At 33.0% G+C, this 19,060-nt stretch overlaps 1 protein-coding gene across 1 annotated transcript in view; it reads left to right on the top strand.

The window, feature by feature from the left end:
* The window catches only part of NCAM2 (neural cell adhesion molecule 2), a 108,667-nt gene that overhangs the window by 85,675 nt on the left and 3,932 nt on the right, over nt 1–19,060 (top strand). The window contains exon 16 of the mRNA XM_063304711.1: nt 15,625–15,829. Within this exon, the coding sequence (XP_063160781.1) occupies nt 15,625–15,829 (205 nt within the window). The remainder of the gene's footprint in view (nt 1–15,624; nt 15,830–19,060) is intronic.

The raw sequence follows: 19,060 nt of genomic DNA, 5'->3' as shown, positions 1-19,060 counted from the left end.
TCCAGACAATGAAATCCTCTAAATATTATTTCTATAGTAATATTAGTATTACTTTACTAAAATTCAACCCTAAACTAAAACAGTGTTTGCCACATGCATACTCATGCAAACAGAAACAAACAAACAAACAAAAATCTTTCTAATCTTACAGCTATCCTCTAAATGTGATCACAACCTTTACTTCAAATGTCATTAAATTTTGAGGGATCTTTCAAATTCATGACTGATGAAATCACTTATGTATACCTTACAAATCAAACAGCAAGATGTCACATTATTGGCCTTGTAAGGGTGACAGTTCTTATATAGATAGGCATTGACAACAATAACAAAAACATAGAGCTCAAGGGGCTTTCCTCTTTCTTATACCTTGATAGAAACCATCATAAACGTATTTACTCCAGGTACCAAGGTACAGGGCTGCAGCCTAATGAAAAAAAAAGTTGTTGTTTTTTTCCTTGTAAATACATACAAATGGTAGTAAGTTGAATTAATATAGGAGAATTCCCATTATCAAGACCTGATAAGAAATGTAGTTTACTTAAAATAAAGTTATATAATAGGAATAGAATATTTCATGTTTCTACCAGATAACAATAGTTCTATATGAATCTAATTCTAAATAGTAATAAAAGGCTGCAACAACTCTTGCTTAGTATGGTGCAGCTGTGTCATTAGTCTTGTTACTATTCAAAATCAGTAGGACTGAACTGCCTGCTTCATTTCATCTACTCTTTTTCACATATTGCTATGTTGAAGAAGGAAAAATCTATCATATATTCAAAGAAGTAAAGAAAAGATTAAAAGTTGTGGTCTAATCTTTTAGACTTTAAACTACCAAATTTAAAAACTGATTTATCATATATGCTCTGAAAATTCCTTAATTATGATTGCAGTATCGGGTACACAATGTTTTCTTTTCCCTGAATTAAATAGGAATCATTTGATGGCATTATGCCTTCAGTTTATGAATGAAATTTCTGTTCATCTCAATCTTTTTCTCTAAAATTATTTGGGGAAAATATTTTCAAAGGAAGAGATTTGTCGGTGTATTACATTTAGAGGGAAAGCACTTAATTATCTAGCATTCATATCCTAGCTTCTTCAAACTATCAACAAAACAGCTCATTCTTTCTATTACATGAAATTCAATAAAAATTGATCAAATAATATATGAAATTTGAGAATACTGAACAAATCAATGAAATGTTTTACCTTCTATTTTATACTTAATTTTATTACCATATGCTGGTTATTTTTTTAAGGTTGCAATGGATGCTGTGATCTTATTTTCACAACTTTTATTTTGGCTCTTTTGCAGAGATTGGGAGAATGCTGTTAAAATTCACCATTGGCCAGAAAATCTTATAAAAATATATTACTCTATGAATTTACATTTTAAAAAAAATGGATTTCCATTCAAATGAATGGGATAAGAACCATAGCATTAGCTGCAATGCCTCGCACTGTTTCATTCCTTTATCAGGCTGGCAAAAATAAATAAATAAAACAAGTAAAACATAGTCTTGGAAAACTACAGTGTTTGGTAGAAATAAATATTACGGCTTTTTGGTCTCTTTAAAATAAATAACTTGTTGAAACTTAGGGCTCTACTTTCACTAAATTTTATGAAATTATTCTTTATTTGCAGTGATTGAAAGAAAGTTTTAGGAAAGTATTGTCATTGCTGAGCTACACCAGCTACTACCTAACAGAATCTGTCTCTCATTAATTATTTTAAGTCTCTTAACATTTTTCAGAAACAGTTTATGCATTTAAAAATTAAAATGTGATCATCTGTAAGATTAGTTCTAAATATATCCAATTTCTTTACTTAAGCTGCAATCATATTCAAACTTACACACTTTATATTTACTTGAAAAAAAAATCCCACTGAACTCCATGGAATTGGTTCTGAAAATGAATTAGAGTGTTTTTAAATATGCATAGAATTGTTCTCCTTCAGTGGAAAGATACTGCTAATTTTGATGATTGGAGGCATTTATGGAAGGATTTTCTTTTCCTCAAGAGACAATGAAAATAAAGCTAATTAACATAAAACTTTGGAAAATTACATGTAGAGATACACACGCATTGCATTTATGTGGTTAAGGCACCAGGCTAGAAACAGAAGACTGTGAGTTCTAGTCCCACCTTAGGCGTGAAAGCCAGCTGGGTGACTTTTGGCCAGTCACTCTCTTTCAGCCCAACTCATCTCACAGGGTTGTTGTTGTGGAAGAAATAGGAGAGGAGGAAGGAGTATTAGGTATGTTCATCAACTTGAGATTTTTAATAAAAATAATAAAGATAGGATAAAAAAATCTAAAAAAAAAAGAAATTGAAATACTTGGCATAAAATATTTATGTTTGGTATTAGGGAGAACATTCACCTATTTCAGATTATATCTGATGGATATTGCACATAAATTATATATAGAAATTTACTTTCTAATTTGTGAAAACATTGCACTAATTCATAAGTTGCAGTATTCAAACAGCAATATAATTCTATTTTATCATGTATATGTTCTGTATAGGATAATCAGGTAGGAGCCATAGTATCAGACAGAGTTCTAAAAATCACAGTCTAGCTTCTAAATATTGGATATCTTCAGACCAGAAGTAGAATTCATAAGAAAACAGGAAATTCTGCTCCCAAATATGTCCTCTGGCCCATCTTTGGCCCAATTAATGGGCCAAACTCACCATGACTAACTTGTTTGTAGCAGGCTTCAAGTATATGTTCCTTCCTATTCTGTTACCATCAAATGGTTTTTCCATCACTGTACTTATGACATTTGTAACTAAACTTTTGAAAAGTGACTGGTAACAGCATAAAATAGCCTCACTTATTTCTATACAAGACCTGATATTGGGAAGTTGCAAAGGAAACGTAGGACTTATTCTCATTGCCAGATTGCCCAAGTGCCAGTATGGATCTGCAACCATGACAAGAATTCTGAGAGGAAAGTCTGCAAAATATGCAATTTAGAGTACTAAGCTAATAAAGAGGTTAGATGGCAGTTGAAAGATGGAGAGTGAGGAAAATGAGTGGAAGAGGAAGATGAAAGAAAAAAGGGAAAAAAAAAGCCTTGGGACATAAAAAGTGAACCATAATTCTCTTGTCATCACACCAAACAATTTCCCACCAGTAAATAAGTAATGTGTGAGTTTTTAATTATTTAATATGTTTTAATTAGTAAGTAATAGGTGACTAATTCTTTGGGATTGAACTCTATTGTTTAGCATTAATGAAAAGCAGTGTATAATGCAGTGTGCATTGGAAGCTTGTATCTTGGTCAGGTAATTTAGCTAATTCTGGTGATTCATTGCCTTTAGCATTAGCCCTTCAAAAAAGGAAAAAAAAACAAACAAACCCTGAAATACAGATGAAGCAAACTTGATTAAATGTAGCTGCATACATTCACAGTCCCTAAGTAAGAGTCATGTCATCTTAATCCAAAGTAAGACTGCAGAGCATTCCAATTAAAAAAAAAAAAAGTGCTGGCCTGAATCAGATGATCACTTAGATTACATTTTAATCCTTAATTAATTTAATTAACTTTGATTAGACTGACAGTTCCATGAAGCTATTTTTAGTCTGAAGCTCGTTTCTTTTAGCATGAGACCATCACCTTTCTGTTTCCTCCCATATGTACAAAAAAAAAAGGGGAGAAATAAATTTATAGCCAAGCTTAAATCCAAGACTCACTGTACCTTATGTGCTAATGCTGAAACAGAACATTGTGTGAGAGAGTAAGAGTGAGTGAATGAATGAAAGATGCCAGATCACATCTCATATCTAAAATTTTATTTAAGAACAAAACTCTCCAAATGTAGAATATGTATACTTAAAGTAGTTATTGAAACACTATGTATTTTTATTTCATTCTTGTCCATGTCATTCTGTGTTATTAATAATCACAGATGCTTACTGTCATGTATCTTATTTTTCTTAAAATATGTGCAAATTGTATATGTATACCTTCAAGGCTTCCTAAGTGTAATGTCAAAACATATGTAACTTTATGCATGTTTTTCATTACTTGCTTGGTGTCAGTTTTCTTTTATGTAAACTTTGTTTCATTTTTGTAATTAATAAATGTGATATAACATTCCTTTAGCAGTTCATTTTTTTAAAAAAAAATGTATGTGTATATATATATATATATAATACCACATATTGGCAGTATTTGACATTTTTTTCCACATCACATTTAATTTGCAACATTCTTAAAAAGCATAAAAATTATCAAGGTCAACACTATTTATCCAAAAATATCATTAAGAAAAAAAATATTAAAAAAATGTTTTTCTGTACTCTATCAAATTTAACATAGTCCTTCTAGTTATTTAAAAAAAAATGATGCTAAAATTGGTTGACAATTAAAGATTGCATTACCTGAAGGTAATAGCCTAAGAAATATTCACTAGGCAGATTAGTCATCTTCTTTTCTTGTTCTGTAGCTTAATGAGGCATTAGGAATCAATGAACAGAAAGCACAGATCAATCTGTATGCATCTCTCACTGCCTGAATCACAGATTCCCACAGGTACTATGCCAGCAGGTATTGTATATTTAGAATGTTGATACCTTGGCATGGCCAGTCTGACAAGGTAACTGTTGGGCGGTATATGGTTAGTAATAAAATATCGCTTGGTAGAAGCTGAGTGTATAAAGTTGCTTTCACTACCACCTGGATACTGTACTATCTTAGCTTACCTTTTTCTGAGCAGAGATGTACACTTCCAAATAAAGGACCAGTTGTGGACCCTCCCTCCCTCCCTTCCTCCCTCCCTCCTTTCCATTCCTTCCATCCATCGCTATTGCTATCTACCTATACCTATATCTATCTATGTATTACACACATACCCTTTTGTAATGTATGTTCCCAAACATTCTTGCAAATAAAAATTATGCTTAAGGCTGGTACTTTTCTTTGCAGCATAATAGTGCGAAATAATAAAGTATAATAGTGAAAAAAGAAAAAAAAAACTTAAACTCAGGTGGGTCATAGACCCTGGCTTGAGGCAAGGGTGGTCACTGATTATGTGCCTTGACTTGAGCAACACATAGAGGATCTAGGATTTACAAGTTCACACACACCCAACATTCCTGTTCCCCCCAGTGGTGCTTGCATTATTTGGAAATAGTTACAATAGCAATGATTGAGTTACATTATGTCCACAGAATAAAATACATAGAGATATCTTCATTTCCAAGGTAGGAATTTGTTTGATTGATCCACTTTCTATGTGCAGTTCAATGATTGTGTACATTTATATTGTTTACTGCCATGGAAATCATAGAGTAATTATGCCGATTTGTTTCCACAAAAGCTTATGCCATAGTGAATTTATCTTTAAGTTGATGGAAGGCTCATGTTTAAGTTAACTAAACATTATTTACTTATGATAATAATAAATTTAGTGACAATTGTTGAGGAATTTGTGAGTTTGTTCTCTTTACCAGGATGATATATTAGTTATCACTCTTACAATACATTTCTTAGACTATCCCTCACAAACTTCCATTTTTTATAGATTTCTATGGATATTTCCAATAGAGATATGTTGCTAAAATAATGAAATGTGTGTCTTGATAAGATACAAGCTTCACCCTTTAATATTTGTATTGCAGTGTTGCATGCAAGCATATAAAGAGCAGGATTTGTGGCACAATGTTACATGCATATTTTGCTACTTGCTTCCCCTTCTTCCATGACACCTATGGTTTTGAAATGTATCCATCTTCATTAAATAATGAATCAGTGTTCCTGAAAGACCCAGATATTGTACTATACTACTTGCTTTAAGCTGATTTATAACTATTCTATATTTAATAATGATACAACATTAACTAAAACATTAACTAAAGGATAAAGTCACAGATCACACACTATAGAGAAAACTTGCATACACTTCAAGCCATGGTGGTGCCCCTACTAAAAAATTCAGACATCCTGAATAGTTCAGCTAAAACTCATTTAGTCTAGTAATCAGCATATACAAAGAAAACTATCCAGAGAATTCTTATGCTTATATGTAGGTCCAGCAGGGTTCCACTGATTTTAATTTAAAATAAATTATTATTTTGTATCATTAAAGAAATATACTGAATATCAATTGCTGGTGATCAAATGAGCCAAGGAATTCTGGCAGAAGAACCTAGCTAATGTCTAAGAAGTCACTAATACTTTTTTTTCTCATTTGTTTGCAAGAAAGTACTGCTAACAGAGACTATGAATACTATTTCAATTAAGCTTTAAACTAGTAATGGATTACATATTGCTTATATTTTAAAATGTAACATGTGCATAAAATAGGATATCTAAATAACAGATTACTTGCCTTGGCTCAAAGTGTCATTTCTCTTTTCTCTCCCTTCCTTCCTTCCTTCCTTCCTTCCTTCCTTCCTTCCTTCCTTCCTTCCTTCCATTAATTTCTTTCAAATAAGTTTTTTTTTCTTTCCAAAAACTTATATATTCCAGTGTGCTCTTTTTTAATCACTGTTCTGTTTCTCTCTTTAAATCATTCTAAAGACTGAGTTACTAACCTTGTTTGTCACTAAGACCACAACTATTGGCAGAAAAACAGTTGTTAAGAGTAAAATATATTAGCTGGTTGTAAGAATAAAACAAGCTAAAAGAAGAGTGGTTGTTAACTTGTATTCTGTATTTTCTCTTTCTATGCATGACACCCAGTTATCATGAAATTCTTTGGACTGATGCACAGCTTCATAATATCAAATATTTTTTTTGAATAAAGTAGCTGATATTTCCTATGAAAATCAAAATGAGGAAGAACACCATATTAATTATTGACTTAATTATTAATTATCTTATACACATTAATAGTAGATATTATGGGCAATTTAGTAGTAGTCTATAGGAGTCATATCAAATGTACATATATATATTTATTTCATTCCAGACTGTATGCATCTCATCTCCTTCATGCAAACTTATACGGCCAATAACATCTATTTATACATTAACAGTATGTAGGAAAATAATATGCATTTACCATTTTGATCTCAGATCTACATATAGTATCATGAAATAAAGTATCAAAATGCATTTGTAATGGTGTGAATCAGTTTCCTGATGCATCTTTTGGTTTGTAAGTACAGATAAAAGTAATTCTGCAATACAGACAGAAGTCATAAGTTATGAACTTATGAATATTGAAGTATATTTGGAGGAAGAGAGTGAACAGCATGTGGCATGCCTATAAAATAAAATATGTAATACTTTCACTTCCAGTTATTAATTGTTTATGTAAATGCCATGTGAGAAGCAACCTTCTGCAAATATATTAATATTTTGAAAATTTTAAAACATTTATTTGAAAAAGCTACTGCTTCAGAATTCTGTTAGAGGTAAAGTAAGAGCAGAATGTCTGAATAACCAGACTCTTTTTCTTGAAAGTTTGCTTAGAAAATGAATTTAGGACATTTTGATGAAAAGCTTCTTATTATATATAGTTAGTTCCAAAATCTTATAGTAAAAGTTTCAATATTCCAAATTTGTCTGTGAAAAGTTGATGTCTTATGGATTTGCTTATAGATAAGGTTATGGGAAGAGTTTGATCTAATGGTTAAGACTCCAGGCTAGAAATCAGGAGACTGGGAGTTCTAGTCCTGCCTTAGGCATGAAATCCGGATGGGTGACTTTTGGCCAGTCACTCTCTCACAGCTCACCTCACCTCACAGGGTTGTTGTGGGAAAAATAGGAGGAAGAAGGACTACTAGGTATGTTTGCCTCCTTGAATTATTTATAACAAATAATAAAGGTGGGATTAAAAAAATCTTCTAAAAAAAAGAAAGAAGAGATAACTATTTGCAACCTTTTAGGGGGTGAAGAGCTACCAAACTTGTTTATACTTAAGATTAGAAGTCATTTCCTTAAATATTTTTTTCTTTTTCTTTATTTCATTCTTTCCTTTTTCTTTTCTTTCTTCTTTTTTAACTTTTTCTTTCTTTGCACTTTTTTCTCTTTTGATTTTCCATTCTCTCTTTCTTAGTTTAGTTTGTATTAGTTTGTATTACTGTAATTAAAATCTTCAATAAAAATCTATATTTTTTATATAAAAAATGAATTTAGGACATTCTGAACTGACAAAATTTGGAGCAAATACAATCTTAGAGGGTTTCTGAACTGAAATAAGTTGGAGCAAATATATATATATATATATATGGTTTCTTTTTTTCCAATACTAACTTATTCCAATGAAAACACAGATATTTTGATTCCAATTAAAGTTTGCATTGTCCCAAGTGATAACGGCAAAACATTGCAGCATAGATCTATTTGTGCCCTCAACTATTTTTATGTCCTGGATCTCCAAATTACTCACTAGAATAATAGAATAATATTATTATATAAAAGGATTGGAGGGGTCCTTGGAAATCTCATCCAACCCCCTTCCAGTGCAGGAATCTACTGCTATACCATCTCAACAGATGGCCAGTCAGCCTCTCTCTCTCACCTCTGTAAAGGAGTCCATCATCTTTTCATGCAGTGTGTGTGTTAAACAGCTCTTATTATTTATATATAAATATAAATATAAATATAAATATAAATATAAATATAAATATAAATATAAATATAAATATAAATATAAATATAAATATTCCCTGCTGTCCAATCAAAATTTAGTTCCTTGTTGAATCCATTGTTTCTTGACATGTCTTTGGGAACAACTCTGAACAATTCTTTGTGACAGCCCTTCAGACATTTGAAGATAGCTATGTCTCTCCAGAGTCTTCTCTTCTGTAAGCTAAAAATATCCAGTGCTCCAACCATTCCTCTTTTTGTTTTTTTCTTTCCATGCCTTATCATCTTAGTTGGCTATTTCTTCTTTTTTGACTGTGAAGTCCTTGGTGCTCTCAGAGCTTGATTGTTTGCTTGATGATGTTTCAATACCCAACTAGGTAACATCATCAGTTTAAGTGACTGTGGGATTTGCTCCCTGGTTAGATACAGTAGCTTGCCCTGCCAGTGTTGGTGGAGGTGTTTTCTCCTTGGTAGTTCCTTGATTAGGGTATTGCTCTCTACCTGATTGTTGGCCTGGTGTTAATACCTGATTAACTGGGTGTTGGTTGCTGGAGTGGATGATAAGCAGGGATTAACCTGCTTATCCAGGTTATTCACCCATTTTATCCACCCAGAGTTGCAATGTTAGGCTGACAGATGTGAAGTTGGTTATTACTGAGGATTTTTTTTTAATGTTTATACCTGTCAGGCCCAGCCCAAGAACAACAAAGAATCAATCCAGCCAAACTTCAGTTCTTTATTTGCTCACACCATACAGACAGAATCTTGCCAGACTAAAGCTACTCTATCTAACATAAAGGGATATAATGTGGAAGGCTCTAGAGCATGGCTACTCTGAATCTCTTAGTCTTTCCATGTTTCAGCTCTGGACTGTGTTTTTCCTTATCTTGCTCCCCTTTTTGGAAAGTTCTCCCTCCTTCCTGAGAACCAGCTGCATTATTGTATTTCATCACATCACCAGTATGGCATAGCAGAAAGACACAGCATGTTATAGTGGTTAAGATGTTGAGTGACAATCTCAGAAACTCAAGTTCTAGTAAAGCTTCAGCTATGGAAATCTCACTGGGTGACTTTTAGGCCAGTCACTTTCTTCACAGTCTAACCTACCTTACAGGGATGTTGTTGTGATGAAAAATCTGTGCCTGCTGCCTTGAACCCCTGAATAAAAAGTAGGATATAAATCTAATAAATAGTAAATGCACTTTTTAAAAGACCATCTTAAATTCAGTGTCATTTTTTTCTTTCAGGAGAACTCAGTACCGATTAGAATTACTTTAAAGTGCTATAGATGGGCATTATTATAATACGTTTCTTCTTTTGTTAATGTAAACTAATATATTGTACAATCAGACACAATACTGCATACCACAGTAAATTTTCTATGCTATTAAAAATACTGACTAGTGTGAACAATGACTAACTGAGCATATGGACCTGGGAGAACTATTCTGTAAATAGCCAAGAGAGGTTACTCTTTAGCAAAAGTGAGTAGGAAGTCTCACCTGATTCATTTCCCTTCAGTTATCCACAGCAGCACTGTCGTTCGTGTTTCATAGAAGCTTCTAGGCTTCATACCAGCTTTGCAGGAAGTACAGGAGCTGTAGGGGAAAGGAGAAGTGAAAATTGTCTCTTTCCTTGAGAGTCACTGAGAAGTATTGTTAATCTAAACTCTAAATTTCCGCAGTTAAAAAGCCAGGAATGAATAAACTGAAGATATTCAAAATTGTTCAAAATACCTATTGGATTTTTTTTTTTAACATGATAAAGAGATGACAAGAATTTGTTGCATTAACATGATAGTCAATACTTATGATGATTAATTCATTTTTAAAGCATATAACAGATAGTTATCAATCAAAATTAATCAAATGAAAATTCACAGAACAAAAGTTAAAACTGTTTTAAAAGCTATAGTAAGTGTGCAAAACATTACTTTTACTTAGACTTTCAAGCTCTATTCAGTTTTTCATATTAAAGGTGAATAAATATATTTGTAGTCTAGTTTTTCTCCAAGAAGCACAGTGATTTAAATTTTTTATCCTCATTACAAGATGCTATTCAAAAAGAAATAATCTAAACCTAAAAAGTCACAGTGAAACTCACATAAAATTGTTCATATTAATAGAAATAATACATTTGGATTTTAATAATAAAAATTGACTACTAATTTCTTTAAAATATGGGTATTTAACAACATAAAAGATAAAGTAGGTTTGGGAATATAGAAGTTCGGGAAATGAAAAAAACAATGGGATGAGTTAAGTGGTGTATCACCACATCTGCTGATATCTCTATTCTATCTATCTATCTATCTATCTATCTATCTATCTATCTATCTATCTATCTATCTATCTATCTGAAAGTTGTAGGTTAAAAACAAAACCTACAAGCCAGGAAAAGCATATAAAGCATGATTTCTAGAATTTTTTCCACCTCCTATTTTATTTTATTTTTATTATTATTTATCAAATTTGCCCCTGCCTATCTCCTCCCATTGGGGGACTCTGGGCGGTTTACAACAATCAGTTAAAACAACAATCACAAATATACAATATAAAAATACAATAATAAATAATATAAATAAAAGTAAAGATAAAAAGTCCAAGTGGCGAAAGAATCTAAAACAGTCCAAGTATGGGAGGAGTGGTCTATAGCAGCCATCCCCATGTAGATCTATTCCCCTCTCCCCCAAGCAAGGTGGCAGAACCAGGTCTTCAGACTCCTTCAAAAGGAGTGGTGGGGCCAATCTCACCTCCGGGGGCAGCAAGTTTCCACAGGGCTACTGCAGAGTAGGCCCACTTCCTGGACCCTGCCAAATGAAGTTGTCTTAAAGACAGGGTCTGCAGCATGCCCTCTCTGCATGATCGGGTGGGACGGGTTGATGTAATGGGGAAGAGGTGATCCCTCAGGTAACCTGGTCCTATGCCATGTAGGGCTATAAAGGTAATAACCAACACCTTGAATTGGACCTGGAAGCAAACTGGTACCCAATGCAGCTCACGCAGCAATGGTGTTACATGTGCCCTTCTAGGGGCACCAAAAACAGCTTGCACAGCTGCATTCTGGACCAGCTGAAGCTTCCTGATACTTTTCAAGGGTAGCCCCATGTAGAGTGCATTGCAATAGTCTATATGATAGATAACAAGGGTATGAGTGACTGTTCAAAGGGCCTCCAGATCTAGGAAGGGGTGTAACTGGTGCACAGCATGTAGCTGCACAAAGGCTCTCCTGGCCACAGCTGCCACCTGCTCTTCGAGCAGGAACTGTGAGTCCAGGAGGACCCCCAAGTTATGCACCGGGTCTGTCTGGGGCAGTGCAACTTTCACATGTGTGTGTACATATTTCTGTATGTGCATATATGTGTATTAGAGACTCATTAGGATGGGTACATATATATTGCCTGTGTATATATAGGGGTCTAATTAGGGTAGTGTGTTGCATTTGTGAGCATGTTTCTGCTCTCCCCTTGTGTTGTGTCTACATGCTTTTATAAGGCAACATGTACTGAGAAATACAAGGGATATTGCATATGCTCGAGTAGGAATCCCATGACCAGGATCATAAAGGAAAACATAGAATGGAATAGTTGGCAGCATTAGAAGCTGCTGCTCAGCTTGGATTCAGGGAAATTTTTTAATAGATTTTTTTTTCCTTTTCTATTTTTCTGGGCTGGATTATCTTGACCCTTCTGCAATCTTCCCTTCACACCAAATCGGTCTCATTCCATTCTGTTTTCTCAGAGTTATATTGCTGATGGACAGATGGTCAGACAGGTTGTTGAGCCCCTTTATGCAAATATTTTCCTTTTCCAACATTTATTTGCATTAGACATAATAGAAAATACCACTGGTGTCTGATAAACTTTTTAAATATCCATATAGACAACCATATTCAATGGAGCATTCAGTAGATTTAAACTGTAGTACATATAACATCATAATCTAATTTTGACAACATAGCAGTGACCAGAGATATAAGAGAAATTTAATTCATCTTTTAATAACATGAAAACTTGCCAGTGACACATGTTTCAAACCAATTTGTGCATTAACTTAGTTTTATTTAAAAATCTGCAATTTTGCAAATATGGTTTCCAATCAACAAATGTTTTTGTGTAGTAGCATTAGAGACAATGTACAGTATTTATATATTATTTTCAGTAATAATGTATCAAATACTATGTTATGGAAAGTTACCTATATAAAATTTCATGTAAAAGATAAAATATTGAGAAAAAACCATCGGAATGCATATATGTTTTATGTGGACTTAACAACTTGACACAGGGGAAAAGAGAGAGAAATTCAATTAAATCAAATCGACTGATTTGTGCATTTTTAAATCTCAGCATAGACTTTTAAGGAATATGTACGTTTAATATGTAGATATAAGAACTATAAGGATTTGCAGTAAATATAACGAATTGCAATTACATGTGCAAACAACTTCTGTCTTATACACCTTCACCTTCATCACTGAATTTTACAGTGTGTATCTAAAATCACAAATCAAGCCACACAGAATGACTTTACATTATCTCAGGCAACATTTTTTATAACACTAATTCTATAATTAAAGTTGCAATCCTATACAAATCTATATGGAACTAAGCTTGGTAGGAATTTAATCGGACATCTGAGTATCCATGTATAGAATATCACTACAGTATTCAAATGATATCCTGAATCTATGAGTTAACCAATATATATTATACCGCTAAACTTTTACTTTAGGTTTATGCAATAATATGTATTTTTATGTATAAATTCTTGCCAATTTGCTTTCCTTTCAGTACTGGAATTGGTTATGTTGTAGTACCACTGACAATAAAGTATAAAGTATAAAGAGTATAAAAAATGAACCTGCAAATGTCGTCCACACAAGCAAGGATATTTGCTGATATTTTTTTTATATTTATTTTATCTATATCTATTTTGAAATCCCACTTTATAACATATATTTTGCATCAGTTTTGCTTAATTAGTCACATAGTCTAAGAAAGTGTTGTATTTCATTAAGTAAATATAACATTTTTTTTTTTTTTGGTGGAATGGCAAGAATATTCTAAGCAGTTCAAATCTGATAAGATTACCCTATTATTATAAAAAAAGGCAAATCATTTTCAGTAACCAGTTATTTAGATAAAGAAACATAATAATTAATCAAAATGTTTGTTACAGTGAAACTCCATAAGTGCATACAAGCTAGTAAACAGTATCCTAACATTGTGAAATTATTGTATAATATTTGATTCATTCTCAAGCTACTTGAACCTAAAAATAAGTAAATTTAATTTTCCAGTCAATTTTATCTCCTTGACCAGGACTTTCTAATTTCTCCTTTACTATTCTATGTGCAACACTGGCATTAAATTATGGCATTACTCTCATCCTGTTGCCAAGCACTTTGCAATTTTATAATAAAATATTTCTATGTGCCTCCTACAGAAGTAAATGGATATCCAACAGTTGTTAATCAATATCTTTATTTCTTCAGCTTTGTAAAATACAAGATGCATGCACAGCTAAAAGAGTTGTGTCTGTATATCAACTCTTCATATCTACTATTAACCTACAAAGAATGTGAAGTATCTGCATTTTGGGGAGGGATATAGAACAATATAGCAAAAGATTTCCACCTTTTATGACTGTGCCTATCTGGTAGTAGCAATACCCAGTGTTTTTGTAATTGTCTCAAGTCTTTCCCTCAGAAAAACCATAAGAACATAATTACTGGGAAAATATCTTTTGTTATGCATACCTACACTAGGTCTTACTTACATCACTTGGAACAATGGTTTGTGAACAAAAATGTTCAGTGTTGAACATATCCCACTTGGTGTAATGGTTGCCTATTCTAAAACACTATCAGACTCATGAGCAGGAATTCAAAGATATCTGATTTATTAAAGAATAGTATGCAGGATCACAGAGAAAGCTGAGAATGATAAAAGTATGCCAGATGCAAACTAAAAAACCTCAGTGTAAATGAGATCCCTCCCCCCGTAGAATCTTCCCAAGGTCACAATCTCAGGTGCTCCTAACGGTTTCTGATGGTCTGCGGAAAAAGTCCTTGAACAGAGAACATAACCCAAACACATTCCATTGTAATGAACACAGATACAGAGCTTGGGTACAAGGTTTCACAGCAGCTCCCTCCCAAACAGAAACATGCATCAGCGCCATGGCACGTGAAATGTTATGATGTATACTATACATTGAAACAGTGAACATGACACTTGGCTGTGAAACACCCAGATATTACAAGGTCAGACGGCATAAGGTCAGCAGGTCACACCTGCTCTAATAGATGGTGTGTCAGTCATGATAATGGACTTATACAGGATGAACAGGAACTAAGGTACTTCAGGAGAACACCTGCATTAGCAAAAGCTGCTATCTATGAGAATGAAGTTAAATCGAACTCTATTAAAATAAAGCTCTACAGTTGAAGAAGAATGAGACTAGCTTAACTGTTAAGCTTTCAAAAGAATAACTTTGAAGGATTCCAAGTATGTAGGGTTGTCTAGTTTGCATATTAATATGTCCAAATGAGTATATATGAACATTGCACTCACACAACACATAGACATGTACAAAATAACACAGATTTGCTTCAACAAAATGATTCTGGCTGTGGAGGTGACATGATTCATTCTGCTGAAATAAAGAGCTGTCAAACTTTCAAGACAGGCCAGGTTAAAAACAAAACAAAACAAAACAAAACAAAACAAAACAAAACAAAACAAAACAAAACAAAACAAAACAAAACAAAACAAAACAAAACAAAACAAAACAAAAGCAAGCAAACAAACAAACAAAGACAGATTCCTCAGGAATGACTGGAAGTTTATTTTGTTGATACAGGCCGTAGTAACAGAATCTTAAAAGCCTGATAGTGCTTTCCTTCCCTTCCTTTATACCCAAGAGAGTTAAGGCAGAGTCAGTTTAAGGGTTCTTGTCCCCACCCTCCCACCTCATGATCTCTTCGTGTCCTGGACTTAACTGATATTCTCCTACATAGGAGGTTAACTGTTTTGACTTTGTCTAATTTGTTCATTTTCAAGGTACGTTTTTTAATGGCCTTGGACTTGGTGCAGTCATTGGACTGGGCGTAGCTGCTCTTCTATTAATACTTGTTGTGACTGATGTCAGCTGCTTCTTTATACGGCAGTGTGGATTGCTAATGTGCATCACCAGAAGGATCTGTGGAAAAAAGAGTGGTTCCAGTGGGAAGAGTAAAGATCTGGAAGAAGGAAAAGCTGCATATTTGTGAGTATTGGTCATAACATTTGGAGAAAAATGATATGTACTGATAACTTGCAAATAACTCACAAAGTGTGGTATCCCACATAAGGATTGTAATTCAACAAATGTTCTCTAACATTTACCACAATGCTGTTGCTACCTACAGTTCTAATCGAATATTGAGACAGATACAGGTTGGGAGATAATCAACATGTGGCATTAACACACATCACATTTGTATTTTTATTACATTCAATTCAAAACTCTACAAATTTACACAATGAGACATCTGAAGCAAATGTGCTAGGAATTGTAGTTGCACAGCATGTTGATGGTGAGCTATGTATCAGTAATATTCCCAATCTTGTTTGTATTCCCAAGATTTAAAAAAAAACATTACCAAACCATGATTTCTGCCTTGAGCATTCATTGTGTAGATGATGCAGGAATGATAATAGAATATATTTGTGTCATTTATTTTCTACACTTTGGACAATAGAGCTTGTTATTCCAATATAATGCAGATCAGAGAGGGTAATGATTGATATGATATATGCTTTTTTTTTCTCATTCTCATGGAATGTTAAGGAGTTGGAACCCAGCTAAGCTTAGATGAATGTTAACTAATCTAAAAAAAAAAAAAGCTGAAACTCCTTTTTTTTTTGTAAGACACTCATATTCTTTCTATATAAAAACAAGATTTAAAGAAAATCTGGTTGCAAAAGTTTGTGTAAGTGGTAATACTAAACATACAAGTGTTCCAGTTTTGATTAGCAGATTTGTGAAGGGTGATTACTGAAGTAGAAATATCTAGTGGTAGGAGAACTTTTTAAAACTGAACAGTAAAGGACAAAATTTGGTGTGGAAAAAGATTTTGATAAAAAAGGTGATTAATTGTAGGGAAAAAATCTACTTATTCATTCCATATGTCTTATGACTAGTATAGATCTCTGGTCTATTAGAAATTTGAAGTTAACAAGCTTCTAAATTTTAATTATACTGCACAGATTAATAATATTGATAAAAAGTAGAAAGATCCAGTGAGTTACTGGCTTTCAGACTTTATCAAAATTAAACAGCATAATATTATACCAATTATTCAGGTACAAATTGGAATATGTGTACATATTCCAGATAAATTTGGGGGGAAAAAAACAAAAACTAAAGTATATAGTTTTAATTCTATATCAACAGATTATATGCATGTTCTGTATATGGTATGTATGCATAGACACACACACACACACAAACATATTACATATATGAGAGTGGTAACCAATGACTAGGTTATTATTTCCAGTCCACATCTTTTCCTTCAAAAAGTTGTCATTACGAAATTTGGGGTGATCCTTATCTTGCTTGCCAGTAGATTATTAGAAGTATATATGTAAAAAAATCCTATTTTCTATTCTATTGTATTAGAGACTTACAAGGAAGCTTTTCAAAGAAACCATTGTCTTTTGTGATGAAGCTAACATCATGGTTATTCTTAAAGAAGGCAGGGATTTCATTATGTGTTCTAATTATAGATCTATATATTTGATAAATTTGGATGCTAGGAGTATAATAGCTACTTCTTCCATAGCTTATGGGACTTTCTTCCAATTATAGTGCACTTAGAAACGAAAGTAATGTTTATGTCAAAATCAGACTTTTTAAAATGATGTTCTTGCTTTAACTTAAAAGAACAAGATGTTAAGAAAAACTTTGTTACAGCTTCTTGAACTTGACTTATTTTATGTTTCTCCAAAATTTAAAATTTTTGATTTGGTATTATGTATTAAACACCAATATATATTGATGTTATATTATTTAATAGTGTTGTATATATGTATAGTTTCTTTTTGTTGATTATATTAGCATAATAAAATTATTGTATTAAAAACATTGATTTATTTGAAAAGGAGCAGTAGCTTGATGGCAGAGACATCCTTCATTGTGGCAGAATAGAAATATCATATACTGTATAAGTGTGTTATTTCCAGCTAGAACAAAGAAGTAATATTTTTTCAAAGCTAATTGTTGTGCTGAACAATCTGTATTTTAAATATAACAAGTATATTTAATGTAACAAGTATATTTAATATTTAATCATAATATTTATATCAACCTGAGTACTTGAAGCAGGCTTTGGGCAACATAGAAACAAAGCTTGGAATAGTAGTAAAATGTTTTATCACAATTAATTTATAAACTGAGCATCACCCAGGTGGATTACTGTAATGTGTTCTATGGAGCAGTCTTTGGACATGCCCAGAACCTACAAGTGGTCCAGCAGGTCAATTCCATCACTACAAGCTACAGGAACACCTCTCCTGAAGCCATTATACTGCTTAACAATAGGTTTTGGCCCAATTCTAAGTGTTGGCAATGACCTAAAGCCTAAAATGATATAACAATGGATCACATCAAACTGGATCACTATCATTTTGCCAAAATTGAATCTGCCCATCCAGTAAGAACTTCTCAAGAAAACTATTAAAAATCTTTTCTTGGTCTGAAGTGAAGGGAACAGGCATGCTACAATAGATCTTCCTTTTGGTGTCCCACACACTTTAGAACTCTTTTCTCCCAGAACTTCATAAAGTTATTTTCCTAGAGTCTTTTACAAGATCTTTAAAGTCAGTTTTATTTTACCAGGGTAAAATATTTTACCAGGTTTTCAGTAGTAATTGACTGGTTGGGTGATTATGTGCCATCCAGTTGCTGTTGACTCTTAGCAACCACATAGATCTTCTCCATAATTATCTGTCACAAATCTGGTCCTTAGGTCTTCCAACAATGCACCCATGACCAGTATAACTGAGTCCACCCACTTTGCTGCTGGTCGTACTCTTCTCTTTCCTTCCATTTTCCTCAGCATTAGAGCATTCTCCAGAGAGCTAGGTCTTCACACCATGCCCCCCAAAGTATGACAATATGAGCCTGATCATTTGTGCCTTGAGGGAGAACCCTGGATTGATTTGTTTGATAATGATTGATGATATAGTGATGAATGATTGGCCCCTTCAATACAGCTATATTTTATTGGCATTCATCTCATGGAAAGGTTGATTTATTATTACAAATAATAAATATAGATAAAAAATAGATGATACAGATATTTGATTTATTTCTATTCTTTCTGATATAATTTTAACCTGTTTTAACACCTCAGAATCTTTTCAGTTGGACAAGCTATAAAACTGATGCAAAAGCAGAAATCTGTACATGCTTTAAAAATAATTTTCAAAAGTTTGCTTGGAAACTGTTTCT

The sequence above is a fragment of the Candoia aspera genome, chromosome 5 (genome assembly GCF_035149785.1).
Source record: "Candoia aspera isolate rCanAsp1 chromosome 5, rCanAsp1.hap2, whole genome shotgun sequence".
Classification (NCBI taxonomy): domain Eukaryota; kingdom Metazoa; phylum Chordata; class Lepidosauria; order Squamata; family Boidae; genus Candoia; species Candoia aspera.
Note: the sequence above shows the minus strand (reverse complement) of the source record. Positions and strands in the feature narration are given on the sequence as shown.